The sequence below is a fragment of the Suillus clintonianus genome, assembly GCF_016758775.1.
Source record: "Suillus clintonianus strain FC179 chromosome Unknown DEU56scaffold_134, whole genome shotgun sequence".
NCBI lineage: Eukaryota > Fungi > Basidiomycota > Agaricomycetes > Boletales > Suillaceae > Suillus > Suillus clintonianus.
The window spans coordinates 1-27048 of NW_024539358.1; the positions used below are offsets into that span (position 1 = coordinate 1).

The window sequence follows — 27048 nt, forward strand, 5'->3', positions numbered from 1 at the left end:
TGTTGAATGCTCCATGTCTACTCAGGAGCTGAATGACCCGATCCGTGAAAGGGGTCCCCATGCGCTGTAAGCTATCGCATGTTAGCCGCCTCCACTTCCGGACCTCTTCCGAGGTCATTCCCCTCAGTTCGCCTATGCGTTGCGCGTACCATCCCCCCAGCTCAAATTCTGGAGTCATCAGCAACGAGGTCGGAATGGTGAGCTCAGGGTCTGTTCTGGCCTCGTTATCCATTATAACGTATTCGTCTCCTGACACACAGTAAACCAGGAACCGCTCTGGGTGGATGGGTCCCCAAGGATCCGGTGTGGGAGAAATCGTAGAAGTCCGCTATAGTGATAGCGTACCGATCCTGCTGGGTGCGAGAATAGTAGTCGACCCAAGGGTATAGCTCTGAGAGCAGTTCCTCAAGTATGAGCGAGGGGAACAGTGAAGAAGGAAGTGATGCGCTGAAGACAGAACGGCTGTGTATGCAAGGAGATGCGGAGATGCGAGAATGCGCGGAGATGCAGGGTATGTGGAGATGCGAGGTATGCAGATGCGGAGATGCGAGGTATGCGGATGCGGAGAAACGAGTGAATGTCTAGAGGGTACCAGGTATGCGAAACGGGTAGGGTACCAGGTATCGGAACAGGTAATCGGGTAGGGCGAACTAGGTACCAGGTATATGCGAAGACGTGCAGAAACCGCCTTGCAAGGAACTCAACTAGGACTAGCAATAGTCAACTGTCAATGGCGATGCGAGCATTCGCACGGGATGAGAAGGCAAACAAGTGATTGCTCAAGCAAGGAAGGACAAGGTAAGACTAAGCTAGTGACTCCGCAACACACAACCAGAGAGGGAATGTAGGAAAGTGTCGTCCGTACGAGTCTGCGACGTAGTATATAACAGAGTCCGTAAGAAACCGGAACCGTATAAGCGGGCGCATATGTACGCGAAGTCGGAGGGAGATAATATGTAAGTAGCACTATGCGACCTCGTGCATGGGAACTGATATGTAACTGGTCCAGTGAGGACGGATGGATGCAGACAGGACATGGATGGATAGTGCGTTGCGATGCGATGTGATGCGATGCGATAAGTGCATGGATTCCGCAACCTCGTGTGATGGTCCGCAACGGCCTGTGGAAGGTATGCGTGACTTCGTCCAGCAAGGGGAAATGGTGCTGTACGGGGCTGCAGCCAGATCGTCTCCTACACCGGGTCCCTGGGATAGATCCCTACGTCCAGGAGGTATTTAGCCTTCCTGGACAATACTTCACCCATTTCAGTGGGCTTAGCCCCATGGATATCTCTCTGTGAGATCCGCTTCGTTCTCCTAGTTGAGATCGTGTTATCGCTAACCCTTGTGTTGTCCAGGATGTTCTCATATTGCAAGGACATGGACGCGCACCCCAGGTCAACGGCGTCATTTGATGTCGTGGTCTCCTCCAGATATCGCATCCGGTCCATCTCATTTAGATCCACCTCAATACTGTAATTTTGCATTCCCGGTGGTGAGTTCGCCTTCCCATCACGTTTCACTGTGGTCTTCTGAGGGCAATTTCTAGATATATGGCCCGGCTGATGACAGACATAGCATAACCCTTCAGCGGCATGTCTCTCTTTCTCAGCTGGGCTCATTCTATCGTTCCTCTTATCTGTGATTTGAGGTTTAGGACGCCCGCTATGTCTTGGTTGCCCCCCTGTTGGTCTGGGGTGTCCATTCGATGGTCGATCACTCGACGATCGATCATCCCTCCGCGGGAAGCGGCCCTTTCGTCGCTGTCCATCCCTCCTATCACTACGTTCCTCATTTTTGGGGTTTGTGCCTCCCTTCCTCTCACCGGCCTGGTCAGTACCATTTGTACTCTTTTCCTTTCCACGCCGATCACAATTCCTAGATGGCACTGAGTGTGCTATCTCGATTATTTCAGCAGTGTTCTTTACTTGTCGGAATGAAGAGGTTTCCGGATTCAATTCCTTCTTCCACAGCTCGGTTTGCAGCATAGAATTGAGTCCCGTCCAAAGGCGAGTCACTTTCTGTCGTTCTGCTACATCCCCAATCATGTTCCATAGCTCACTCAGCTCGTATATGTACTCCCTTACTGACTTATCATTCTGATAGTAACGGTTCAACTTCTCACGCTGCTTCATCCTGAAATCAATGGGGAAACAGTGGTTGAATAATTCTGTAAAGAACCCGCGAAGCCTCCAACGGTATGGGTCTCCAGACACTTCCCTCGTGTAGAACTCACGAGCACGACCTTTCAGGTAGTGGGCAAGTATAAACACCCTCCTTTTCCTCTCAACCTGACCATCTTTCACATAGGCCGTCCCCTCAGTCAGAAATTGATGGAACACCCTTGAATCTGGGGCCCCGTCATAATAGACCGGGGGAATAGGCTTTAAGGTATTTTTCTTACCCCTTTTATTCTTCTTTTTCTTACTGCGGCGCTTTCTAGAGCTGTTCCGCGACTCGTCCGATGACGAGTCACTAGATTCAGAAGACTCAGACGAGGAACTCGACGATTCAGATGAACTCGACGAGGAGCTGGAGTCACTTCTGTCCTCGCTGTCACTAGGATCCGTTGGTGTAAGTACTCTCCTGCCCTTGGATTTGGGCTTCTTCTTACTTTTGCTTCCTTTTAGCTGATCGAGCGCCTTCCCGATATAACTTCGGGGTGCGACTTGCTGTACCGGGTCCATCGCTTGGGGTGTCATCCGGTTGGGTCCCGGACTGGATGCTCGTTCCAGGACCCTCTCCACCATCCCGTTTACTGGGTTGGTGGCTTCAAGGTGAGTTTGGCGTTTCTTGGGTTTCTTAGACCCTTCCTTCAATGCTAACTTCTTCTCCAGTTCCCTCAGGCGAGCTTCGTAACGGTCGGTGAGTCGTTCCTTCACGGCCCTCACTGCCGCTTCTGCCTTGAAGCGCGATATGTAACTGGCACTTTCATTCCAGGTATCTTCCCTGGGCTCTGTCACCTCACTGCTGTCTCCCTGTGGCTTATCGGATGTCTCATGGTCAGAGTCCGGTTCCCTTTGACCTCCTCCATTTCCCTTCGCCAGACGAAAGGATTCTAATGCTGCCCTTTGAGCATCTACATCGACCTCGTCGTCCTCAAACTCGGTTCCGCCCCAATTTCTTGGGTCAGGGGCCTTGCCCTTTTCCTTAGAAGGTCCTTCCCCGCGGGACAATGTACTGTCCCTTGAGGTATTTCGACTGACAGCCCTCTCTCGGGTCTCAATCCTCTTGCGATCGCTTCCTGTCAGTTTCTTCTCCGCTAACCTTACCAGGTGTTCTTGTTCCTGGTTCAATTCTGAGGCTCGTGGGCCTCCTGCTGGTACTTCGCGTGAGGAGCTTCTTCTCCCGCGTTTCCGTTGGACACTTGTCCATTCAGCGCTCGTCTGGTCGTCACCAGATTCTGCGGATTGTTCATCACTCGAACTTTCATTCCCGCTCTTAAGGTCAAAAGTAACCTTAGATCTCTCTTTCTCAGATTTACTACCTACTACACTTTCCTCTGTAGGGTCTACTGATGCCGATTTATCGGCCGTCATTTCTTCCGTCCTCAATCCCGCGGATTTGACTAATCCCACAGGTGTCGCCTCGAGCCCTCCGGGCATCGAGGGAATTCGCGTCAACACAATGTCGCTATATAAGCGGATCGGTGTGTCGACGGAGTTCGCAGGGGAAGGCACCCTTGGCGTTACTCCCCCCGGAGAAGAGGAGACGGAAGAGAGCATGGACTCACTATTAGCACGCGGCATACCAGCTGCCAGTCTAACGGGTGGGTCATTGGTTAGCGCCTGTCGTGCGCGGTATCGTGTAGCGTATTGAGTAGTTGACATAATGTTAATTAATTGTTGCCTAGATTCAAAACGACAGGTTGGCCAAACCAGAGTTCCCAAATCGTAGGCGTGAATAGGGGTAAGCTTGTTGAAGGTTAAAAAATATGTGACGACTGTGAGAAGCTTTTGGCTTTCAGAGGCGGCACAGTGGGAATTCAGACAATCAAGTAACCAGATACAAGATAGAATTCAAGATCGCCAAAACTATACTAGACAACGTAGGTAGGACTTTATAGTGTATAGTAGAGTAAGGCGCGTGATAAAGAAATCAACTGTTAAGATACTTTGTTTCATACGTGTCAGGGGGGGATCGATCTAAGACTTTCGACAACATGCGTGATCGGCCTAGGCTCGGCCTATCCGTCACAGTCACATGATGGTATGATATTCATTGTCAAGATTGACGTTGAATCACACATCTAGAGTTTAATTCGTCGTTCAAGCATCGTTTTATGATCCATCTTTAGTATAGTCTCGGTCGAGCTGTATTTAGTATGTAACTAGACCAAAAATGTAGCAACGGAGATCTGACTGCAACAAACGAGGAAGCGAGGAAGAGATCAACATTATCAGCGTCAAATCAGTCTCCGAATCGATGATTATCAGACATTGATTCGATTATCATTGATTACGAGGGCTACACAAATCTACTGCTACTAATTCACGAGTACTCGTTTAAGAATTGCCTGTTGTACAGAATCAAACCTTTCACGCAAGGTATGCGAGGCATGGATGGTTGTAGTAATGTAAGCTATGATTTCGTGGTAAGCATCATCAAAGGCAGTAGAGTTCACCGAGACATCAACGAATTGACCAGTTCGATAAGCCTGTAGCACGCAACGAATTGTTGCACCACACATTGCAAACAAACGATCGAGCGGACCATGTATCACGTCTGATAGGCCCCCTTTCAACAGGTCAATGACCATGTTGATGAGGACCTTGTTCTCCAGGGGCCGTTTAATCTCTGTGCCGTCGATGGTCTGTGGCCAAGTAAGCCAAACACCCCCACTGATTTGATGAGGATACTTACCTGTTCAATTTCGTGCAAGTACTCTGAATCCTCGAGTAGAATTTTGATTCGGTCTCGCGTGTGCGCCGGCTGGTCCTCCTCAGAAAATAATGGTAGACGTAGATGGTAACCAACTGGAACAGTGTTCAAAGCGTAAGATTTGAAGCTTCGTCGCATATCTGCTAACGAAGCCACCATATAGTGGTTGATCCCCTTGATATCCTCGATTTCCTCTATGAAACTCATTAGTGTCTTGATAATTCGGATCGAATAAACTTACCTTGACCGATTTTCGTTCGTGCGATTTGCAGTGCAGTATCGATCATTTTGTTGCGAAGCTCGTCTTCGGGAGCCCCGTCCGTTTCGGGATCCGCATTCAGGATGAGGCTGCGAAGATGTTCCTTCGCAGCCTCTTTGTACTTTCGCATTAATGTTGTCGAGAGCTTAACATGTCTCGAGATAGGTGGGTCCACGATTGGCACAGTGGGAGGATTCGGTACGACGGCCCCGGGTATTTCTGGTGTGGGGGGGAGTCGAGCGTTACGTCGTCGTCTCCCGGTGTCGAATAGATGTTTTTGGGTCTGTGTGTCGGGTGGATACTCGGTCACGGGCGCGCTCGGGGGATGAGGGGGATGACTTACTCGGATTACGCCCTGGGTTCTTTCCCCGCGGATCGTCTCTCCTGGGTGGAGGGGTGCAAGGGCGACGAGCCGTGCGGCCCCCCATGGGGCCAAAGGGCCATCTTGAGTCGAATCCGACTGTGGTGGGAGCCTCGATGACGACCCACCCCGAAGTAACGCGAATGCGGCGGCGTACGCCTCCGCCACTGCTCTGTCCTCGTTCCGATCAGCGTGGTACTGGGGTTGAGGTGGGGGTTGTGGGTGGTATTGGGGTTGAGGTGGGGGTTGTGGGTGGTATTGGGGTTGAGGTGGGGGTTGTGGGTGGTATTGGGGTTGAGGTGGGGGTTGAAACGGGGGTTGCGGGTGGTATTGGGGTTGGGGCGGAGGTTGTGGATCATACTGGAGTTGAGGTGGATGGTACTGTGGTTGAGGAGGGGGTTGCAGATGGTACTGGGGTTGAGGCTGGGGAGGCGGATGGTACTGGGATGGTTGCGGATGGTAATGGGGTTGAGGCGTGGGTTGCGGGTGCTGCTGGTATTCCACGGGTGTTGCTGCGCGTTCGCCAGCTAAGCCAAGCTGATTTGCCACAGCCTGCCCGCTTGGATTAAGATCTGAGTGTATTCCTGGGCGGAAACCTTTCTGTAGATTCAATGGTCAGTAAAAGAAACGAAAGGCTGAAAAAGGTACTTACTCTTGCGGCGCTGGGCTTGCGCCTGGCAGTGGATCTTGCTGGTCGCGGTGGAGAGTTGTTCATGGTGGTTGCGGCGTAAGATAGCTAGTTAGTCATTGAATCATAAAAGGTGCGGTGAACTTTGTCCCTCATCGATAATCGATGAAATGCATGCTTCTGCTATTCAAACCACTATAGTACATTGTACAAATGAGAATAGGGTTTCGCGATAGGAATGAGTCGTAGGGCGCCGACAGAAGTATTTGAATTGGTACCAAAAAAGTAGTATGGGTAGCATCTGACCACACTCGTGGGCGACGATCAGCCTGAAAGGGTAGGTTTGTGAGCTATTTTTGTGCTCTAGGGGGTAGAGAATATTCTCTTACCGTCCAAAACACCATAATCACTATTTACAGAACCATTGTCAGATTGTTCCTCCTCGTAAGCCTCCTCACCAGGCTCGTACTCCGTGTCACTACTGTTTGGCAGCCTGTGGGAGACGTATTGTCTTGCAAGCGGTGAGATTGACGAGATTTGGTAGAGCTGCTCGTCAGCTGTGGCTAGGGATTCGAGCTCAGAATCGTGTGATTCCTCCAAGTATTCAGCATCCTGCTGTAGGGCTGGAAGTTCGCGGCCCACTAAGAGCTTCTGGAACAGGCGAAAATCTGACTCTGCCATGTTCAGTCGCTTCTTTTCCTTCCGCTCAAACGCTTTGAGAAGTAGCTCGCTATATTGTACCTCCTGGATCTCCCAACCGAGCTGCTTGACCTTGTGACGGAGACTTTCTCGTGTAGCATGTTTGGCGTGCGCCGCCAATGTTATGGTGTCATCTGACAAAGATGAGAGACCGCTCAAAAAAACGTCTCGCCCCTGCTGCAGTTAAAAAAACTCATCAGTTACAAAATAAAAGGCCTGCTTGCCTTTATGACATCAGTAAGGGTGATGTCAGAGTTTCTTTGAATTGCCTTGCGGGCAAAACGCAGCTCCAGCTGGGTGGGAGCGCCAACACGCGAGTACGGGTGGCTTCTGTTTGCAGACCGCGCTCCACCCCGGGAACTGCGAGTGCTGCCGATAAGTGATTCGGAATCAGAGCGGTTTGAAATCGGAGAGTAGGTCTCTGAGCGTGGAAAGGGAAACAACTTGGGCTCTAAAGGCGGGGAGGTCAAAGTCATGACCTTCTCTTCCAGTGGTTTGGAAGGGTTAGAAATTTGGAAGGAGTCGACACGAGTTCGACCACTGGATCCTGATGTAACAGATACAGACGATGGAAGAGCATTATTGAGAGAACCTGGAATCATAACGCTGTCTAGACGTCGTTATCGGTGGTGAGTATTCAGCAAGAGATGTCGGAGTTTGAAGAACTTAGTGATTTTTTCTTCTAACAGACCGCGAGCACACCACGATGGAACAGGCAGAAGGGTGCGCTGCAACTGGGCTGGAAATACGAAATCATCACAGGTGAGTTCATCAAATGGTACAGCAGTAACTGACCGACTTTGTTAGTGTTCCCTCTGTACAATGTCCAAATTGCCGACTAGGGTTCACATCAAACCTTGCTGTTGTAGATCATCTCAATGATCAGGCGCATTCTTGTTGGAGCCGCGAGCCCACTTACCGCTTGCCAGTCCCTCCAGCTTTCCAACGAGGCGATAACAACCGGGAAGAGGTCACTGGCCAGTACCATTCAAAATCAGGCTACCTTTTTGGACGGGGACGAAATGTCTTACAGGAAATGGAGGATCATGATTCAGACCAAAAGCGCCGCAAAGCAATAAATTCATCGTACCCTTTCGTTGATCAGGCTGAATGGCAACTAGCAGAATTTCTCATCCAGCGGTTGACGCAAACTGATATTAACAAGTTTCTGAAGCTAGATTGGGTGAGCGGTGTTATCTGTATCTGCAGTTCTGACTGCGCTGACCATGAGCCCTGCACAAGTTTAAATCCAGACCCAGCCCATCCTTCAAGAGCGCAGATCAGCTATTTGGCTGGATCGATGCATTACCAAGTGGCCCAGCGTGGCAATCAACAACACTCGAGTTTACCAACTACACAACCATAAGGCCAATCGAGCTAATCTGGCGTGACGGCCTCGAAGTCGTCAAGGATATCTTCGCAAACCCAATATTTTCCAACCATATGATGTACGATCCTCACATTGTTATGGTCGGCTCTGAACGCGAATACGGCGAATTCTTTACTGCCAACAGGGCTTTCGCTATTCAGGTATGGCTCTTTGTTAGTAGTAAGGCAGAATCACTCAGCGCTCTGCAGAACAACCTTCCAGAAGGTGCAACCATCATACCAATCATCCTTGCATCGGACAAAACACCCGTAACCAGGATGTCAGGTGGATTAGAAATGCACCCAGTGTTCCTTACGATCGGCAATATCCAATCTGAAGTTCGGATGAAGGCCACTGCTCACGCATGGAGTTGTGTTGCATTCATCCCGATTCCAAAGTTTGACGTTCACGGGGATTTTCAAACGCTCCTCCACGCTCGTTTGTTCCACAAGTGCATGGATTTGATATTCGCCAAATGCAAGGTGGCTACGAGGATCGGCGAATACATGCCAGATCCCATGGGTTATCTCCGGCACTGTTTCACTCCACTCGTCGCATACACAGCCGATCTCCCTGAGGCACAGCTCATTGCTTGTGTCTCAAAGAGCGCATCACCACTTACAATGGCTACCCAAAGTGACTTTGGTAGTGCGCAACTTTTCCCCCGTCGAACAGGCGACCACACACTCAAGCTCATCTACGACTTATGCCAACGCGTTGATCCGTGGAATGTACCGCTCTTCCAACGTGAAGCCAAAGCATTGCTGCTCAGCGGTGTTCATCAGCCATATTGGAGAGATTGGCCGTATGCAGATCCAAGCTCTTTTTTGCCCGGCGAACTGCTTCACACGTGTCACAAATATTTTGGCGACCATCCTTTGAAATGGTGCAAGGAGGTTGTTGGGGAGGATGAACTTGATGCTCGCTACAAGGCGCATCATAAACGAGTCGGGACGCGTCATTTTGGGTCCGGTATCTCCCACATCAGCCAGATGACCTGCCGAGAACATCGCGACATCGAACGGACCATCGTTGCCACGATCGCTGGTGCAGCGAACACAACCCCCAATTTCGTACATGCTATCCGTTTCCTCACCGAGTTCATCTACCAGGCACAGAGCCCCATCCATACCGACTCGTCCATTGATGCTATGGTGCACTCCCTCGGCGAGTTTCATAGGCTGAAGCAAGCGATACTGGACGCTGGTGCTCGGAGAGGCAAGAGTGGAACGATCAACAACTTCTCCATCCCGAAGATCGAATTGTTTCACAGTTTTGCGGGGTCTGTCAAAGATCTCGGTAGTTTGCTACAGTTCTCAGCCGATGTCAGTGAACGGCTCCTGATCACGCACTGTAAATTTCCTTTCGAACGGACTAGTCGCCAAGCCAGGAATTTTACCCTACAGGTCGTCCAGATACTCAATCGCGATGAAACCATGCGTCGTTTCAATCTGTATACCCTCTTGCATTCGCACGGCACACCGCTCGTGAATGCAATTGCAACCGAAGATAGTATTGTCGCAGAGACAGATCCCACACTGGCCTGGATAGCGCGTGTGCTCCCCGGCGAGCAGAAGCGCTTCCATGGCCCGCGTCCCATCCGAAACCATTTTCTGAAGGGAATTTTGTCCGTTGAAGCTAATGCTGCTTTTCACGTCACCGTCTCCCCCGATCGCAAGTCCCTTTCTATCACTGATTTGCAATCTCTCTACTCCCTCCCCGATTTCGGCGTGGTGCTCGCAGAATATATCAACGATTCGTCCCAGAACACCCCGACAACGGCCTGGACATGTACGCGAGATTCAGTCAGGACATGGAACAAATTTCGTTTACAGCTGCTATCTACCTTCAAGTCGCGAGTCGTGATGCCCAGCCAAATTGTTCAAGCGTTTCCACCATCGGACACCTTCCCTTTGGGTAATTGTGACGCGGTGCTCGTGCAATTGCCTGCTAACGATGGTGAGTATCTGACTGCCGTCGTTATTCATGCGCTTACAAGCCTGTGCAGATACCTACATCGCACAAGTCCGTTGCATTTTTCAAGCCGTTGCGAAGAAAGGTCATACACTGCCCCGCTATCTTGAAGACTCTCCCCTGCTATACGTTCAGTACTTTCAGATCACAGCAACGCCTACTGAGGATACGAGTGCTGGCATGTACCGCGTGAAACGCATCTATCATCGGGATGGCACAGGCCGGGTCTTCCGACCCGGCAGCATCATTCCACTCACAGTGGTCACCTGTGCCATCGAGCTTATTCCTGTGTATGGGTCGAAGATGGATCGTACGATTAGTGCCGCAAACGCGATGGAGATCTGCGACGAGTACTACTTGAATACGTTTTCTGACAAAGAGGTCTTCAATACAATGCACTCTGGTTTAATGTAGACGCTACCTGCTGCCCGTAGTACAATTGATTATCTGCCTGTGGTACATTTGATTGTCTGCGCATCTATTGAATCGCATCTATCGCATCGCATCTATGGTATCGCATTTCTGAGTATCGCATCTTAGCGAAAGATAACTATTATCAGCCAGATATGGTGAATTATATTGGTGTTCAGCATCTCCACCAATCGCATGAGTGCGCTACTGAATTCGTAAGGGTTAGTAAGTGTCCGTAACGCGCGTAAGTCAAGCGTTCATTTCAGTGCATTTGCTGATGCACTGGCAGCCCGCTAAGTTAATTACCGTTGTTCTCGTCAACTCCCAAGTCATCAAATCAAGCAAATCCAGACTCCCGTGCTCTATCAATGATCCCCGATCTCTTTCGCTAGTGTCGACTAGTCCAATAACGGCCTTGATATTTCGAATATCGGTCACAATGGGAGCCAACTTTGCCTGGGCCCAAGTGAGTGTCTTTGCTGCATCTTGTCCGTCTGTCTTACATGGTGTTAATAACACTAGTACTTGTTCCTTTCCGCTGAGGACACCGAAGAATGGGTCATTAAGATATCATGAACAGGTTTCGGTGCGGGTTCGGGCAGTCGTATCTCAAACCGGTCCTGAACCGCACCACGGCAACTTTAATCATGGGACAAAACAGCACGTCTTGGAACCTCGACACGGGCCTCCTAATCAGCGCCCTCGACCACGAACGCGACGTGAACTCTGCGACCTGTTTAGCTGATAAAAAACAGCTAGTTACATGTTGCGACGATAAAAACGCGTACGTTTGGGACATTCACGCCGTCCTCAAAGAAGTTGGTGCATGTATCATCTTCACGATGAGTTCTGATAAGCTGATCTCTCACTAGCAGGGCGCAGCTGGTACCCCGTCTTTGAACGTACGTGGCATGCCTGTTCAACCTGAATGCTTACCAGATCAACATTCCAGGCTGATGCTACGCGACGTTTAACCCACATCAAGGGTGCAAGTCGAATACCACAAGGGTTTTTTGACGACGTGCGAGACCGTGTTCACGTGCGTTGACATCATTTCAATCAACTAATTCTTGATCTCACCCCTATGCTCTCAGCCCTCCACAACACATCATCCCCATCCCTTTTCAAATCGCACCCGCGACGTCACACCATCTTTGGGGTTGGGTGCGCGTGCTTTCTTCGGTCGAATGTCCTCGTTGTTCCATCGTGCTCACCCTGACAGCCACGATGCCAAAGAATTTCAGCAGCACCCAAGGCAGGGTTCTTGGCACCAACCTCAGGCTCATGTCGTGGAAGTTGTAGTCATGAACGCGCAGTATAAAAGAGTATGCATGTCCACATCCCTTTCCATGCTCCTTGTGTTTATATGTCTCGTAGGCTTTACACGTTGCCCCACCCCCGAACAAAAAGAGCACAACGCAGGGCGCTCAAACCCCAGGACAGAAACAAGCTCAAAGCCAATTTCAAGCATTGTCGTCGCGTCATAAACTTGCTCAGGCTGTTCCCGCTGCCACCACCACCACCACCACCACCACATCCGCGACCGACACTCCCTCTCATACTACTGCCACCATCGACAATCCCCGTTGGTGGACTCGCATCATGCTCTTCATTTGCTGCACAGCCGTGGACTATACAGATGCCAGTCACTGATGCGAAGGCAGCTGCTCGCCACTCGGGCACCATGCTGGCATTCCCATCCGGGTCTCCTAACCTCTATGATCCCCCAGTGTTGCTGATATGTCAATCTTCCGTTTCACGATTCTTGATTTGTTTCGACTTGGATAACAGTCATATGGACTGGGCTGTGATAGCAAGGTCACCTAATTGATACTAGGTGAAGTCCAATTCTACCTGTTCGTGCAGAGAGCTGCTGAACGATGCTACGATTAGACTCTTTTGCCGACTTTCAGCACGAGCACAAGAATGATTCAGTTCGTTCGCTGCGTCACAATGTGTCATGACCCTACATATATACGTTACGCACGCACACTTGTGGCCAACCCGAATAATCGTATTTGACGTTGACTCAGCGACATGGATTGTAACATGATTGTGGTGGGTGCATGTATATTTCTTCTCCGAATCTGTGACATTGTACCGAACTTTGGGGATTGCGTTGTCGATGGGAGATCCCGTGGCACTTGCTGTAACTTATTGTTCCTTTTTGATGCGATCTGTGAGGGCCGAGATACTGTTGGTAAGTGTTTTCTTCCTTTGTCTACGATCCTTACGTACTGAACTCCCGGCGCAGCGCCCAGGAACGTTCACCGCCTGGTGTGTGTGTTGTGCACAGCAGCCGAACCCAATCTTCAGCGAATCTGAGAGGCTGCAGGATTTCCTAGGGTTTAATTTAGCGCTTCAGACTTCATATAAGTACGGTTGGTTTTTGACACGTTTTAGAACCCACCACAATCCCATCTGATGTCTGAATCGCTCTGCGCTAGTACGCCATCGAGTTCAGACTCTTTGCTGCCTGATGTGTACGATGTTACAGTTCCATTTGCAGAAGGAGCACCTGGCTTAACTCTAAATCCACAACATTTGCACTCTCCCTGCCATGTATCATCTGAACCACCAGTAATGTTAATACCCAGTGCACATTCGCGATCCCCATCTCCTCCTTCATTGCGCCACCGTGATTCCAGATCATACTCATATTCCCGATCCCCGTCTGCTCCTTCACTGCGCCACATTGATTCCAGATCATATTCGCGAGATCGCCAGCGTCGAAGGATTCCATTTGGGTATCACGAGGAAGGAGATGACCATGTTGGACGTCGATGGCAGCGACGGTATGTTCCCGCTTACTCTGTGTGCTCGCTGGTTCAATGGGTTGTGGTGCACAAGGGGTCGGTACAACAAGCAGTGGGTGCCTGATAGGTATAGCTCCGTTTCGCCTGTGGGTGCTCGAGATACCGACGATTATTTCTATCTCAACATCCGCCCCGAGAGCCAGGGAGGCAAGTTTTGCTATACTAAAATACAGTGCATGGGATGCGTACTGAAGAGGTCCGTAGAGAATCCGCCGATTGTGCTCAGCGACTTCAGTTCAGTATTGGTCTCCTTTCTGCGGTATGTCATCATAGAATCGGATTTGCGTAGGTATTGATACCTTGTTCTCAGTACAGTATTTGTGGACGACAAACCCCTCGAATACCCTATCCATCGACTTTTCCAAAAGATGAAGGTACTCCGGTCCAGATTGGAAGATGCACGCGACCTCTTGGGCGCTCCGCAAGACTCGACATCCACAGCCGAAGTTTTCGGGTTCAATGTGTCTTCTGGAAGTTCGTTTTGCATTGCTCATCTCGTCGAGTCGCTCTAATCATAATGAATAGGCGAAGCGGCGGCCGAGTACATTGCTGATCTTGTGGTGCATTTAGGCAAACTATTGGAGGTCGTTGAAGCGGAATGCAATCAGACGTGCGTGTGCTTCAGTTCATCGTGTCTTATCGTGTCATTTATAACCATGCAGGGCTAAGAAACTTGAAGAGTCGCTCTCTAACAATAAAATTTCATTTGACCTTCTCGAGTATTACTATGAGGAAGGAGGGTCATACGCCTACAACATCGGGATTGAAATTGACGACGTGGATGTCGAGAGGCGCATTGTAAGCACTACTTCTGTTCGCTTGTTCACGGTCAATAATGATACACTGCATGTTAGGTCTTGGTAGGCTTGAAACGTGTTTACTACAGTGACCAGAGGGAGTAAGTGCAACCCCCTTGGGGACATGGTTATCCGTTGAATTCTGACTGAACTTGTTCAGGCAACTGTTCTTCGAGATGGAGCATTTCGAGTGGGATGGTGTTGGTTTCCAGAAGCGCACTGTAACTATTGTTCAACAATCTTACCAGGTACTGTTACAGCTCTACGGCGTAAACCCACAATATATTTACCCAACAATTTTAGGGAACTCGAGAGGTATCCTCCTTGGTTCTTCAACGCATGACGGATGAAATGCTTGCTAAAGTGACCGGTAAGAAATTTATAACATTTCTGTTGCTACGATGTCGAATCACTGTCATTGTAGAACGTGGGCGACTCTACCTCTCCTATAGCAGAATTTGTTATGCGGAGTGTAAGTACTATATCACACCGTCATCGCGCTGCTTTAATCCCTCTCACTTGTAGATTATGATGACACACGAATGCGGGACGAGTTAGTGTCCAGCTACCATACTGTGAAACCACGTACGAGACGGGTGATTATAGACCCAATTGGCTTTCACCGTGCACAGCAAGGCTACAGCCCAGATCTGTAAGCGGCATTTAGTATTTTTCGTGTCGAGACTAAGGAGCACGACAGATGTATGCCACTTCCTGACAACGTGGAGGAGTACGTCGCGCGCCTCCCTTACTGGATTGGTGGGTGCGATCTTGAAGCACGAGTAAGCAAATGGCACTACATGTCCCGCCGATGTTCAAAGTTCACTGTCGTTTGCAGGAGTGGCGAACATTCCGTGTGTGGGATTTGAAGCCCATCGAGTATGATCAAGAAGCATGGAGCAAATTGATCTTGGAAACCAATACCAAGGTAGGGGTGTCCGTATGTCTGTCATTGTTGAATTGCAAGCTAAACTGTTTGTTGCAGGATCTTATCAAAGCACTAGTGGATACTACCGGCTGTTCTTTAGGCACTCCACATCCCGTTCGAATGGGTAAAGGAAAGGTGTGTTTTGAAGCACCATCATGACTTGTCTCTCGTTTACCATTTCATAGAATGTCCTACTCAATGGCCCACTAGGAACTGGCAGAATGACAACTGTTCATGCTGTCTGCAATCTTTTCAAGAGACCTCTGTTTACTATGTCTGCTCACGACTTTCCAGACAACAAATGGGATCTGGTGCCCTACATTGCTAACCACATGGCGGTATGTACAACTTGCAACTTGTGATACTTCTTCTGACGAGACATGACCATTATATAGCTGGCCGCTACTTGGAACGCGGTAATTGTGGTGAAGGATGCCGATGCAAGTACCGTGTCTGAAACCCTTCCAATGTATGATTTATGAGACGTGCTGCACAGGTATTCTTGAAGGGGACATATCCACGTGATAAGGTATGTTCTTTACGGTTGTAGTATGACTGTTCAATGTTTAATTTATATGCTGTCAGGATGACGTCCATGCTACTCTCCGACAATTCGAGTCAGATGATTGTATCTCTTTCTGGGTAACAACTGTCTGCGACAAAGACCTCCTGAGGTTATTTTCGGCTGGTGCGTAACCCCATAGATGTGAGCTGCTAACCGCTAAATATCCTCCCTTGAAGTCGTTGATTTCCCTGAGCTGGATGCTGCAGCCCGTCGTCGGCTTTGGCTCTGTCACTTTGGCCAAGAAGAGTCCGCTGGACTTAAATCGACCAGTGAGCATACGCTTGTCAGTTCCTCCCTCGGGGATGAGAAGAAAACGGACTACCTGGCGCACCTTCGCGAAATCGAGAAACTCTCGTGGTACCAGTTGGATGGTGAGTATCATCGTCTGCTGCTGCTAACGTGGTGTTAACGGTGCTATTAGGGAAGATGATTGAGAACATTATGCGCTCCGCGCGAGCACTGGCTGCCTCAAAGTGAGATATCTGTCATGGTGTTGGTCGTACACTAACCAGTATCGTATAGCCGGGAGCATCTATCCACCCACCACGTCAAAGTAGTTATGAAGTCGCAGCGATTGGACAACCTTCCTTTGTGGCGCAAGCTAACACGGTTCTTGACGCTTCCGGCTGGGGTTCTACGCACTGGTGTGGTGAACCAATAAGCATTGAGAGGCTCTCGAATCGATGGTCCACCTGTTATGTTTGTAATATCTTTTTACGGTGATATGTAACGCTAGAGATCCGCGTTTGTACTTGCTCGATTGTAAAGTAGCTAGGTGTTGTCGATGAGAGATGTAAATGTAAATGTATATTGCTGACGACACAGTCTGGCTGCGGTGGCACTTGCAGGCTACAATTTGGTGATAATGATAGTGCACAAAGACTGACGCAAGGCCTGTTGATATATTATGATGATTACAGCCATTGTTCGGTCAGTTCCCGCAATATTAATGTGTTCTCTCATTCTCCCGAAAACCCACCTTTCCATTCATAAATCTACGTAGAACCGTGGCTCAAAGGTCATAGAATCCATGCCAGCCAGTCCTCGGTTGGTAGACGCAGGATCAGTGCTGGCCGGTGTACATTGGAATCCTGCCAGACTCCATGCCACCCTCTCATCCCACCAGTCATCGCTGATTCGATCCTGGGCGCTGCTCGCTCGAGACGGAGCCATCAGCTGGATACCGCAGACAGGTGCGCATGATACCTCCTACCTGCATGGTGTGGCCTCGCATTTGCATCTCGGTGGCCTGGTTATACGCGCTGGGTAGATGAAGGCTCTGCCCACACAACTGGTGCTGTGTTTGTTCGTGACAAACGCCTACTAGTGACAGGTTCACAGCATATTGCTTCACCGTGACATGTTGACAGAATAGAGGGACAAGGCCACTTCACAACATGTCAATCACAAAGCTCTGTGTTTCAGCTGCACTTGCCGAAAACGCAGAGCTTGTTTGTGACTGACTCTGAATGCACGATGCTGTCCGGCAAGGATATGATGTCCGGAATTCTGTTGGACTCGGATGCTGCTTCAATACGACAGCTTGCTGATGGGAGTTCTGGCAACGGTTCGCAGGTCGTCGACGGGATAACTTCTAAACCGACAATTGAGAAAACACGTTTCAATACAATCGAGTTAAATAAGATGAACACAAATATGCACGGAGTGCGGTTGACCACTGCTCAACCAAAAATGTCAGCCTCACAAGCCTAGGCAGATACCGGCGTACCTGTCAGCCTCCTGGCCGGAGATATAAAATTCGGGCAGCCTGAACCCCCTACCCACTACAGTCTTGTCTTTAACAATCACATACGACCCCACTATCATAATCTACCTCACCCTCATTTATCATCAAATTATGCGTGCATTCATTCTCGTCACAGCCCTCGCTACGGCCACCATCCACATTGCCCATGCCATGCCTAGCTCCAACATCGCGATACGCAGTGCCTCCCAAGACGCCGCAGGCATCCCGCACGTGTCACATCCTTCCCACCAACGCAACAGACTTTACCAAGGAAAGAAGGTTGGCGAGGGTGAACAACGGATGGCCCCTAAACAGGCTGCGCCAGGTCCCGTTCATCTAGCTGAGCCGCGTGAAGAGCAAGAGGCGCCGATCTCTAGAAGGGAGAAGAAGACCAAACGAGGAGTGCTCAGGGAGAGGACGATCAAGAACGCAGACTACGGCTCCGGAAGTGCTCCTGCAGGGGAGGCTGCGGCGAATGCACACTCCCAAGATCCTCCTGGCCCGACGGCCACGCCCGCAGCCGCTCCTAGCCCCGCATGAATCTCTGATGACACAAGGCCTCCTCAAGCTGACCACGGCTGACACGTTTCGGAGGATGTTTCGGTCGGCAGTACAGGAGGAAATTTGGAGAATCTGGCAATTTGTGTCATTGGCCTGTATCATTAATCATCATTGCATCGTGTAACCGGAAACCGGACCGTTAATATTGAATGGCCAGACTGTGTCTGTCATCCGTCACAGGTCCATAACATGACTATGTAGTACTGCCATGAGTGGATGAACGGTAGAGCCTCTGATCAACACGCAGCTTGGCCAGTGAAGTGGCCACCATTGTGCACAGCCACATATTATTCAGCAAGGTTTGGGCGCTCATCTTAAATCACCCTTCTCCCGCAGCGGTTGAAGCCTTCACACCCATTATCTCTTACTACAATGAGCTCAAGCCAATACCCAGTTCCACCACCATCGTATTTGCCGTCTGGCTCGTCTAGCAAGCCTGTGAAATTTACTCCTGAGGACGATGTCACTTCGCCGTTACTAGGTCGCTCCAGGTCCCCAGGGGGTGGGATTTATGATCAGCCCCGACAAGGCGACCTTCCTGACGACTTCAAGGTATTTTTTTCGAGAAACCATGTGTTACATGGCCCTTCTGACACTCCTTCTGGCAGTACGGCGTTACGGTCTCCGAGAGCTCCCCTGAGGTTCGAAGCGCATTCGTTCGCAAGGTTTACACCATTCTCTGTACGTGCAGATGTCTCTTCGTCCGTATATTTTGCTCATCAAGCCACTTGCTGCAGTTTGCCAGATTGTACGGGGTGCTTCGCATTGGTTTCTGTGGCATATACTCACGTTCATCCCCAGCTCGCCACTTGTATCGTCGCAGGCGGAATCTCCCAGTCATTTGAGGCTATAGCTTGGGTTACAACACAGTGCGTCCTCATGCTCCGAAAATGACGCGCTTCTGATATACTTGTGGTGCTTCTCAGCACCTGGTCATTCTATGTCCCTCTCTTTGGTACCCTAATCAACCTTGGGTTGCTGTACTGGAAGCGTCATAGCCATCCCCTTAACCTGGTTTTGCTGTCCACCTTCACGGTAATGGAAGCATTTACCCTCGGTGTCGTAACTGCGTTTTATGATAACATCATTGTTCTGCAAGCACTGTACGTCCCGATCGATCCCCTCGTTCTACTCATGGCTGAGCAATTTGTCAGACTCATCACGCTCGGTGTATTCTTGGGCTTGACTCTGTTCACTTTCCAGTCCAAGGTACGTTCCTCAGACTAATCCAATGATACCCTATACTGATAATCTCGTTCAGTACGACTTCTCCGGTCTCGGCCCCTGGCTCTTTGGTGGTCTTGTCGCCTTGCGTATGCATCACATTTCATATCTAGAAATGAAATTAACTTTCGTCCGCAGTTATGACTGGCATGGTCGGCATCTTTATTCCGTTCAGCTCCACGATGGACATCATATTTGCAATTGGCGGATGCCTTATCTTCAGCGGCTACATTGTCTACGACACGTATATCATCAACAAGCGCCTTTCGCCTGATGAATTTATCATGGGCTCGATCAGTTTGTACCTTGAGTAGGTCCTTTGCCCCTTTCTATGCTTTACACGGCTAACGGGACGCTCGCTTTCTAGCTTCATCAATCTTTGTACGTTATCTCTGCGGATCTGTATGAGAATTATGTTTTCTGATCATCGCTTTTTACAGTCCTCAACATCCTCCGTCTCTTGAATGACCTTCAGGACCGGTAGATTGTTAAAGACGGGGTGGTGTAATTTATGCGCTAGTTTGTGGGTTATGGGCTGATATCTCTTATTGACGGACGGTTTCTATGTGGTATTCGTATGTGACTGAACGACAGAATGATATGAACTTGGTTCGTGCATGTTTGGTGCAAGTGGATTCATTATAAGAGCGTCAGACTATCGTCCGCATACAAAGGCAAATCGCAGATAGTAATTATGTACTCGTCTAAAGTATACATGGCCCATCGAAGCCGATCGAACAAACCAGAACTATCAAATAATTCTGCGTAACAACTTCACCAAAGTGCTCTAGGTAACTGATAGACTCCCTTGTGATATATTTCTCTCATCTTGAGACGATAGACAACACAACTAGAGAGAAATATATCACAAGGGGGTCATAGCTGTCGAATCTAAGGTACTAGTAATTTTTTAGATGAAAGTGTTGTTAATACATGGCCACAAGGAATTACACCAAATCATACAAGTATACACGGATTTGATCCGCATCCGCTCTCAGCATTGCGCTTTCATCAACTGCGACACCCTTTCCTCCGTGTGACGAGGGGTAAAAATACAAGGGAACACAGGATGTCTGCATCGGTTCAAGGTTGGCTCAGATAAACTGCAAGGAAGGAGCCTCAAGGATACAACTCACGTCGTCACGCCTCCCGTCCACTTCACCCCTTCAGCATCAGGCCCGACGTTCCATCCCAACGCCCGTTCCACCCTGAAAAAAGCAAGAATATTCACGACAGCAGCGAACAAAGAAGCATCCGCAACATGACGTCCAACACTGCTCCAAAGATGAGGCAAAACCATCTATCCATGAACTTCGAAACAATCTTACCAAACGCGTCTTCCGAATCCAAAAGCGAAAGAAATGTCATCAGGACCATGTGTTGATGGCGCTTCGACGGAGACCTTTGACATGTGGCGCTCGGGCATGAACTTCGTCGGGTTTGGATATTTCTCTGGGTTGCGCGCCATAGACCTTTGCATATGAGGAAATCATTATGGTTTGATCTTTGTTCACTTGACATGATGAATTACCATGTGTTGGCCATTACGGTAGCACCTTGTCAAAAGATTTTTGAGCGGAAATAGGGCTTTTTGTTTGTGTAAACTGACCTTTTGGAATATAATGGCCTTCGTAGACGTCCTCATTTACCGTGGCATGGGGAATGCCTAGACACACGGTTAATGATCGTATTAACTAGCGTTCGAGGAGTCAATAGCACTGACCCAGAGGTACGACGGGGAACCACCTCAGCGTCTCCTGTATGACGGCATTGACGTAGGGCATAGAAGCGCGATCGTCCCAGTCAGGAAATCTTTCGAGGGTTTCCCCAATGACGGAATCAATCTCTGCTTGAGCGCGTGCTTGCACCTCAGGGTAAAGAACCATCGCAAGCAAAAAGACATATAAAGTGGAAGTCGTCTGCGTCTTTAGTCAGTTGATAGCTAAAATAGAAATCTCATCAAGACATACTGTTTCCGATGCAGCTAGAAGCACGGGGAAAATCAGAAATATGTGAAACACATTCGTGATCATGGCAGATTCATCACGAACCAGCATAACCAGAGGCACTGGCTTCCTTGATCGCTTTCTCAAGAACAGCGGCCTCCTTTGCATCACTTGTTTTCTCTGGTATACGACGCAATGCATCCGACACCATGGATGGTGCAGCCGTTCCAGCAGCCTAAGAATCATCAGTATTTAAATCACACTGAATACGCAGAGGCACTTGGCACTTGCCAAATTCTTCTTCACGTGTTCAAAGGGCGTGTCCACAATTATGGGAACGAGGGTTCTCTGGAGTATTGCACCCCTTACGAAACTCGCTCCAGGGAGCCAGGGAGGAAGTTTCTCCACTGTGAGTATAAAAGAATAAGACCACAGCTTAGCGAGGTCGATGGTGCAGAACAATACGTACATATCGGGAATTCTGATACGACAGCTGCGACCTCAGGCCTGAGTTCTCTTACAGATATCGCAAGTGAACGCTCGATAAGCGCTATAAAAGGATCATCACGGGGCGCTGTCGAATAGTCATACACGATTGACATGATGATGGACGTGCTAAATCTATGGAGAAAGCATGATTCAGCTACGTCATAGGTGAAAGGGGGATAACTAACGTGTGGAGATGGGCACCATAAGCCTCCGGAGATACTAATAAGTTTGACACCAAACTGCGAGCGTTGCGCATCTGAATCGGACGAAAGGCTGGTGCTGCTTCTAAGCGGAATGCTTGATGGAAGATTCGCCTGTCTAAGGAGACGTAACAAGTGAGATAAGAGAACTCGAAGCCTCAGGGCTATACTGACGAAGTCTCCACCTGTCCGAGTATGGTAGAAAGATAGAGGCAAACTCGGTGCCGAAACTAGGAATCGTTGAACGATAGGCATACAAACGATAGAAGGGGCCTCACAAGTCAAGAACGTGCATAAGCCCTATGGGTCTCGTGGAATAGTTATGTGAACGACGGTCGAGCAAGTCATGAGCAACTCTTTCGGAGTTGATGATCACGATATCCTGACTGAAGAGTCGAGAGTATACGATCTCTCCTGTGTCACAGTTCAGGACATCCACATATACAAGTGGTTGTTCTACGTACCATATTCGGCTCCCCATCTTGAGTACGCCAACCAAGGATGATCTGTGTCGATTCCGACCACATTTCCAACGAAAGGGAGAGGTGGAGGACCAGGGGGTAAGGGAAGCCCCTTAGTATCTCTCTTCTTTTGCAAGGATCGCACTATCACAAAAGAGAATAGCGATAGGAGGGCAATCGCGAGGGTGGGGGCCATAACTTGAACAGTGACTATGGTGACTGTACCTCAAAGACCTCGAGCATGACCTCGGCCGGTTTATATACGCTTTGACAACGTGCCGACGTTCTACGGTCAATTTGTATTTAGCCGTAATAGGAGTGCGGGATGTTCCTGCAGCAAGTACTAGTGTCAGATTCTAGTCAAATTCTGGATCCGGTGGGCAAACTTACAATCTCAATGGCTTCAATCAAACTTTATGTAAAATGAGTTGCAGTTGATACAGTCAATATTGCCCGAGATGAACAGGAATAAGCAAAGATTGAATTCAAGCAGTGACTTGCACTGTCACTGTACATAGGGAACTTGTCATAGATAAGCATAAAGTGTTGTGCTTGAGTCTTGAGTATGTGAGAGTTGTGATCAGTGCGGTGCGCGGTGACCGAGAAGGGGTGCGGATATCGAGAACTGTGGGTGCCGATTTGAATCATATTCCGAGTAGGAAGTCATAATGGGGGAAGGAGTGTTAGTGGCCGTCCAAATTGAACTTGACTGAATTAACGAAGCGCAGTGACGTCTCGAACAAACATTAATCCTTTTCCAGATATCTGCGTTGTATGAATAGCGAACTGCGGAATATGTAATCGTAGGCTTGAGTTTGGTTGGCTTCGCCGTCAGGATGATGACTTGATTAAAAGGGTCCTTCAACTCGAATATCAGTGATATCGCGCTTTTATCGTTCATTTCTGCGGATGACCTATCATGAATCGTGATACTCACCTTCGAAGAGAGGCAATATCCGCATTGAAAACGTTAGGGACTCCAACCATATCTGATCACGGTGTGGTTTAGCGCCATGTGGAGCCCCAAGGCTTTCGCCCATCACCAATGTGACTTAGACCAGCGATTAGTTTCAGATCTTCTGATAGGGCGCGCGTTTTACCAACTACATGAGGGGATACATCATGATCATGATTCATGATGACGGCGGTTGTAGTGGCACCGCTTTTGCACCGGTTGGTTCGAATTCTATTATCATGATTTGTTTGAGCTTGTTCTTTTGTTATTGTCAGGGGCCAGCTCATACATGCCATGGGCGTGTTCAAGAACCATGTTATGTCGCTCGGAATGAATTCTCAACGCAGACTTTTAATATCTGAGCGTGCACAGATCTGCGTACAGGCCCTGGTGTGCTGAGATGCACCTCTCACCGCATTTACAGTGCTAGTCCCGTTCGTACAGCTCGCCCCGGGATGTTTCACTTGTAGTGGGCACCCTCCTGTCACTATCGTCTCTTATGGTGATCTAATGATGGTTTTCAGATGGGCCTGTGTGAAGTTTTGTGACACCCTGTCAAGCGCTATGCAGCCTTGGCACCACTACGCCAAGCCCCATCGAACCTTGCCCTCATCCAGACTGGCATCACTCATACCACCACAGGTTCTCCCAAACATCTGAATCTACACAGCCCCCAGGCCGCGTCAAGCTCCTTGCGTTGCGTCAGTGCCTCATCGCGATCGCGTCACACTCCTACATGCCGCGTCAAACCCCACCCTGCGCGTCAGCACTGCAACCATGTGTGCTAGGTATATCAAATCCTGTGATAGACTACATCATTCGTTCGAAGAAGAAAGTAGACGACATACGTGCATACATCATCCATTTTGCGGTGACATCTCTTTTCGCGAGTATGCAAAAATCGCACGTTGGTTCTCTGAGAACATACAATGTTTCCAGTGAAGTCGAAAAATGGCTCGGTGGCATGCCTTTGGTGCATGGTCGGTGATTTCAAAAAGTGTGCGCAAGCTCGGGAGAAGGAGTGGGACGATAGCGAGCTCTTGAAGATAGCTTGGGTTGATCTGACGATAAGCTGACAACTCCATGGCTGACGTAGACCCCAAGTGCCCTGACCACACTAGAAGCAAGGGTGTTCGAGTATTCTGAAGAATGTGCGCCCGTGAAAAGTCGCTGTGCTTCGCAGAGGCCCAGAAAGGGAGGAAAACAAAATATTGGATGATAATGTCGTGTGTCTTAAGGATGAATAAAAGCACAAGAGTAGTGCCTGTAGAAGGATGAACAACGGAACCGAACTCGAAGGAACTGTTTCAACTAACCTTTGGCGTCACAGTGGCCGCGTCAACACACGGCCGCCCACTAGTACTGCCGCGTCAAGAAGTGCGTGCATATAGGTCATCCAATATGATGCAATTCAGCTGATCGCTGCTAGTGCCTCCTACTAGACCGCGCGGTGGCAGAAATCCGGTCTGCTGGACTGAAGTTTGCGCGGCATCAACAACATTAGCTTCAAAACGCCGTAATTCGTTGAACCTGTGATATGATCAGAAGACTTGGAACCCACTGGCAGGCGCAACAAGTTGAATACAACAGGTTACCGAGATATTCGGGTCCAGGTTGTATGTGTACGTCAACCTTAGTACTATATGGCGCTAAAATTTAATGAGTCCGAGTAGCAGTTTTGAGGGGGCGTGCGCACTGCTGGCGCCTGCAACAGCCGCAGCCAAGCCGCAAGCCCACGATTTTCAACATACTAATAATCTGCTTAAAAGTCTAACACATGAATTCGACCCACTGCGACTTATCCTCCTCCAGAGTTCAAGCTAAGTATCTGACCAACCAAAGCCGAGCATTCCCGAATCTCCTCACTGTTCCTCGGTCGTTCTTTTTTCAAGGCAACGGGCACAGATCAGTGAGTGCAGGGTTGCGATACGAGTTCTTGTAACTTATTACTCGAATTTTCAGGATCATCATGTTACAATTCATTAAGCTGGTGGCGAATAGCGCCCACAGCAACCGTTTAAAGTAACAGGACACGAGGAAGCGCATTGATACCCTGTTATATCACAGCGGACGAAATCTTTTCGGAGTAAACCATCTCCCTTCCTACCAATGGGCAAGTTCAAGGGCTTCTGGAGTTTCTTGAGCGAGCAAGGACGAGACCTTCCCCTTCCAAGAGAGTTGGTGGACGGGAAGACGCTCGTCTTAACTGGAGCGAATGTTGGATTAGGAATCGAGGCATCGACCCATTTCGCGAACAAGAAGCCCAGCTTGCTTATCGCGACATGTAGAGACACAGTGAAGTGCGAGCAGACACTGGAAGGTATGTATGATAATGATAATCTTCATCTGGTGTACTGGTAAACAAGTCACGCTTATCACGATGTTCTTAGTTCTCCGCAAACGCTGCACTGGAACTCAACCATCCAGTCTCGATTCATGGCCGCTGGAACTGTCTTCTTTTGACAATGTCCGCTCTTTTGTTGACAGGTTCGGTGCAGAAGGGCCGGAACGCCTGAATATCCTCGTCGCCAACGCGGGTACGTTCACGCCGGTTTATGCCCGAACCCAAGATAATTGGGAAGTAATGTATGTGCTTTAGTTTCGTCCCGTGCATATTCCGATTTTCTCACATAACGAAAGATTGCAAGTCAACTATCTCTCAATCGCCCTTTTGAGCATTCTCCTTCTGCCTCATCTGCTCCGTTCGGCAACCTCTGATGATCCATCACGATTGGTCTTAGTGTCAAGTTTGGGACATTATCTTGCGGGACCCATGTTGACAGGTTCACAAAATTGGGACCACGTATTAGGGGCTATTAATGCGGAGAACTTTGGGGTGTCGGGGTTGGTGCTTGTCATTTTCAGATCTCCAGAACCACATTGAATCTGTACAGGGCATCCAGGTACAACCTATCGAAGTGTATGTCGTGATTTGCTAAAATGACTCCACTCTTACTGAATCTAGTTACATAGTGCTCCAGGTCGCATTCGTGCGCGAACTTTCTGCCCGGCTTCCTTCTCCCACTCCACTAGTTGTCACTACCGTTGACCCGGGATTCTGCCACTCTTCCCTACAACGGGAACTTGAAAAGTACTGGCTCTTACGTATGGTTCTTGGATTCGTGAAGTGGCTTCTTCGCGCAAGAACCTCGGAAATGGGCAGTCGCAATCTTGTCTATGCAGCTCTAGCGACAAATGCGCAGGCTATGCACGGGAAGTATATGTCAAGTTGCGAGGTCGTCGAGGAATGTGATTACCTGTTGAGTGCTGAGGGCAAAGCGTTCTCTGAGAGACTTTGGGTAAGTTTTCTAAGTTTCAGGTTAATCCGTGCAGTCCCTTGAATTACGTTCACAGGGGGAGACCATCGAGGTTTTATCGAACGTAGATGGTCGCGTGTCTCAGATCGTGAGCTCTTACTTGCCGGCTAGGTAGTACCCAGGTCCTGTCACAATAAAGCGAATGGCAGCCCTTTTGTCTTATCTGTCGAGTGGCCTGGTGGTGCCTTGCAGTTCAGCATTGTGTTTCATAAGGAGCTAAGTTGCTGATCTTTTCATCTACTGATGTAGAAACTGTACGTCCGCAATGGCGATACATTTATCGTTGTTGGCTTCTGTATCCGGGCGCATTCTGTCACCCAGGACAGAATTGTGATCACACTCGAACCAACCGCTGGTACCTCTGGGCTATAACTCTGGTATTACTGCATTGTGACAAGAGTAATGGTGCGCAAAAGGATTTTGAATTGGTTCGTCGACGTCGCGTCAGGACTGCACATAT

General features: G+C 49.2%; 10 protein-coding genes across 10 annotated transcripts; 6 read left to right on the forward strand and 4 right to left on the reverse strand.

Annotated features, from left to right (window-relative positions):
• Positions 1 to 1193: 1193 nt before the first annotated feature.
• Positions 1194 to 3830, reverse strand: DEU56DRAFT_918456 (uncharacterized protein; the record flags this gene model as incomplete). Its single annotated transcript, XM_041358120.1, has 1 exon — positions 1194 to 3830. One exon carries the CDS (start codon positions 3828 to 3830, stop codon positions 1194 to 1196), a length of 2637 nt encoding a protein of 878 aa, XP_041202569.1.
• A 656-nt stretch (positions 3831 to 4486) lies between these two features.
• Positions 4487 to 6810, reverse strand: DEU56DRAFT_760894 (uncharacterized protein; the record flags this gene model as incomplete). The annotated part of the gene is made up of 6 exons (XM_041350479.1): positions 4487 to 4813; positions 4864 to 5075; positions 5123 to 5423; positions 5484 to 6101; positions 6154 to 6191; positions 6519 to 6810. The coding sequence occupies 6 exons, from the start codon at positions 6808 to 6810 to the stop codon at positions 4487 to 4489; spliced, it is 1788 nt and encodes a 595-aa protein (XP_041202570.1).
• A 724-nt stretch (positions 6811 to 7534) lies between these two features.
• On the forward strand, positions 7535 to 10585 carry DEU56DRAFT_918459 (uncharacterized protein; the record flags this gene model as incomplete). Its single annotated transcript, XM_041358121.1, has 5 exons — positions 7535 to 7590; positions 7636 to 8011; positions 8071 to 8358; positions 8407 to 10156; positions 10206 to 10585. 5 exons carry the CDS (start codon positions 7535 to 7537, stop codon positions 10583 to 10585), a joined length of 2850 nt encoding a protein of 949 aa, XP_041202571.1.
• Positions 10586 to 10963: 378 nt separating this feature from the next.
• On the reverse strand, positions 10964 to 11146 carry DEU56DRAFT_691944 (uncharacterized protein; the record flags this gene model as incomplete). Its single annotated transcript, XM_041347146.1, has 1 exon — positions 10964 to 11146. A coding segment is annotated over one exon (183 nt), but the record flags the coding sequence as incomplete, so codon positions are not given.
• An 83-nt stretch (positions 11147 to 11229) lies between these two features.
• Positions 11230 to 16349, forward strand: DEU56DRAFT_918460 (uncharacterized protein; the record flags this gene model as incomplete). Its single annotated transcript, XM_041358122.1, has 24 exons — positions 11230 to 11400; positions 11458 to 11484; positions 11535 to 11621; positions 11677 to 11907; positions 11960 to 12167; positions 13288 to 13657; positions 13709 to 13872; positions 13924 to 14008; positions 14061 to 14196; positions 14253 to 14296; positions 14356 to 14443; positions 14499 to 14565; positions 14620 to 14667; positions 14721 to 14847; positions 14896 to 14977; positions 15034 to 15123; positions 15181 to 15258; positions 15309 to 15461; positions 15519 to 15539; positions 15620 to 15652; positions 15709 to 15811; positions 15865 to 16059; positions 16110 to 16161; positions 16211 to 16349. The coding sequence occupies 24 exons, from the start codon at positions 11230 to 11232 to the stop codon at positions 16347 to 16349; spliced, it is 2799 nt and encodes a 932-aa protein (XP_041202573.1).
• A 997-nt stretch (positions 16350 to 17346) lies between these two features.
• Positions 17347 to 18224, forward strand: DEU56DRAFT_835835 (uncharacterized protein). Its single transcript, XM_041354765.1, has 4 exons — positions 17347 to 17366; positions 17418 to 17472; positions 17528 to 18068; positions 18134 to 18224. Exon 3 carries the CDS (start codon positions 17547 to 17549, stop codon positions 17973 to 17975), a length of 429 nt encoding a protein of 142 aa, XP_041202574.1. The 5' UTR covers positions 17347 to 17366; positions 17418 to 17472; positions 17528 to 17546; the 3' UTR covers positions 17976 to 18068; positions 18134 to 18224.
• Positions 18225 to 19882, forward strand: DEU56DRAFT_835838 (UPF0005-domain-containing protein). The gene is made up of 10 exons (XM_041354766.1): positions 18225 to 18548; positions 18605 to 18677; positions 18734 to 18744; positions 18798 to 18865; positions 18923 to 19099; positions 19151 to 19205; positions 19258 to 19309; positions 19359 to 19530; positions 19588 to 19601; positions 19661 to 19882. The coding sequence occupies exons 1-10, from the start codon at positions 18369 to 18371 to the stop codon at positions 19702 to 19704; spliced, it is 846 nt and encodes a 281-aa protein (XP_041202575.1). The 5' UTR covers positions 18225 to 18368; the 3' UTR covers positions 19705 to 19882.
• Positions 19883 to 20214: 332 nt separating this feature from the next.
• On the reverse strand, positions 20215 to 22512 carry DEU56DRAFT_747065 (cytochrome P450; the record flags this gene model as incomplete). Its single annotated transcript, XM_041349250.1, has 14 exons — positions 20215 to 20293; positions 20357 to 20494; positions 20549 to 20692; positions 20752 to 20776; positions 20830 to 20886; positions 20944 to 21139; positions 21191 to 21204; positions 21272 to 21401; positions 21437 to 21573; positions 21636 to 21787; positions 21841 to 21973; positions 22030 to 22085; positions 22134 to 22269; positions 22320 to 22512. The coding sequence occupies 14 exons, from the start codon at positions 22510 to 22512 to the stop codon at positions 20215 to 20217; spliced, it is 1590 nt and encodes a 529-aa protein (XP_041202576.1).
• Positions 22513 to 23454: 942 nt separating this feature from the next.
• DEU56DRAFT_904778 (uncharacterized protein) lies at positions 23455 to 24989 on the forward strand (the record flags this gene model as incomplete). Its single annotated transcript, XM_041356681.1, has 8 exons — positions 23455 to 23489; positions 23547 to 23661; positions 23942 to 24050; positions 24081 to 24161; positions 24211 to 24326; positions 24368 to 24535; positions 24588 to 24893; positions 24945 to 24989. The coding sequence occupies 6 exons, from the start codon at positions 23455 to 23457 to the stop codon at positions 24488 to 24490; spliced, it is 579 nt and encodes a 192-aa protein (XP_041202577.1). The 3' UTR covers positions 24491 to 24535; positions 24588 to 24893; positions 24945 to 24989.
• Positions 24990 to 26763, forward strand: DEU56DRAFT_835864 (NAD(P)-binding protein). Its single transcript, XM_041354767.1, has 7 exons — positions 24990 to 25180; positions 25234 to 25591; positions 25662 to 25857; positions 25912 to 26115; positions 26166 to 26191; positions 26245 to 26570; positions 26626 to 26763. The coding sequence occupies exons 2-7, from the start codon at positions 25381 to 25383 to the stop codon at positions 26701 to 26703; spliced, it is 1041 nt and encodes a 346-aa protein (XP_041202578.1). The 5' UTR covers positions 24990 to 25180; positions 25234 to 25380; the 3' UTR covers positions 26704 to 26763.
• Positions 26764 to 27048: the final 285 nt, after the last annotated feature.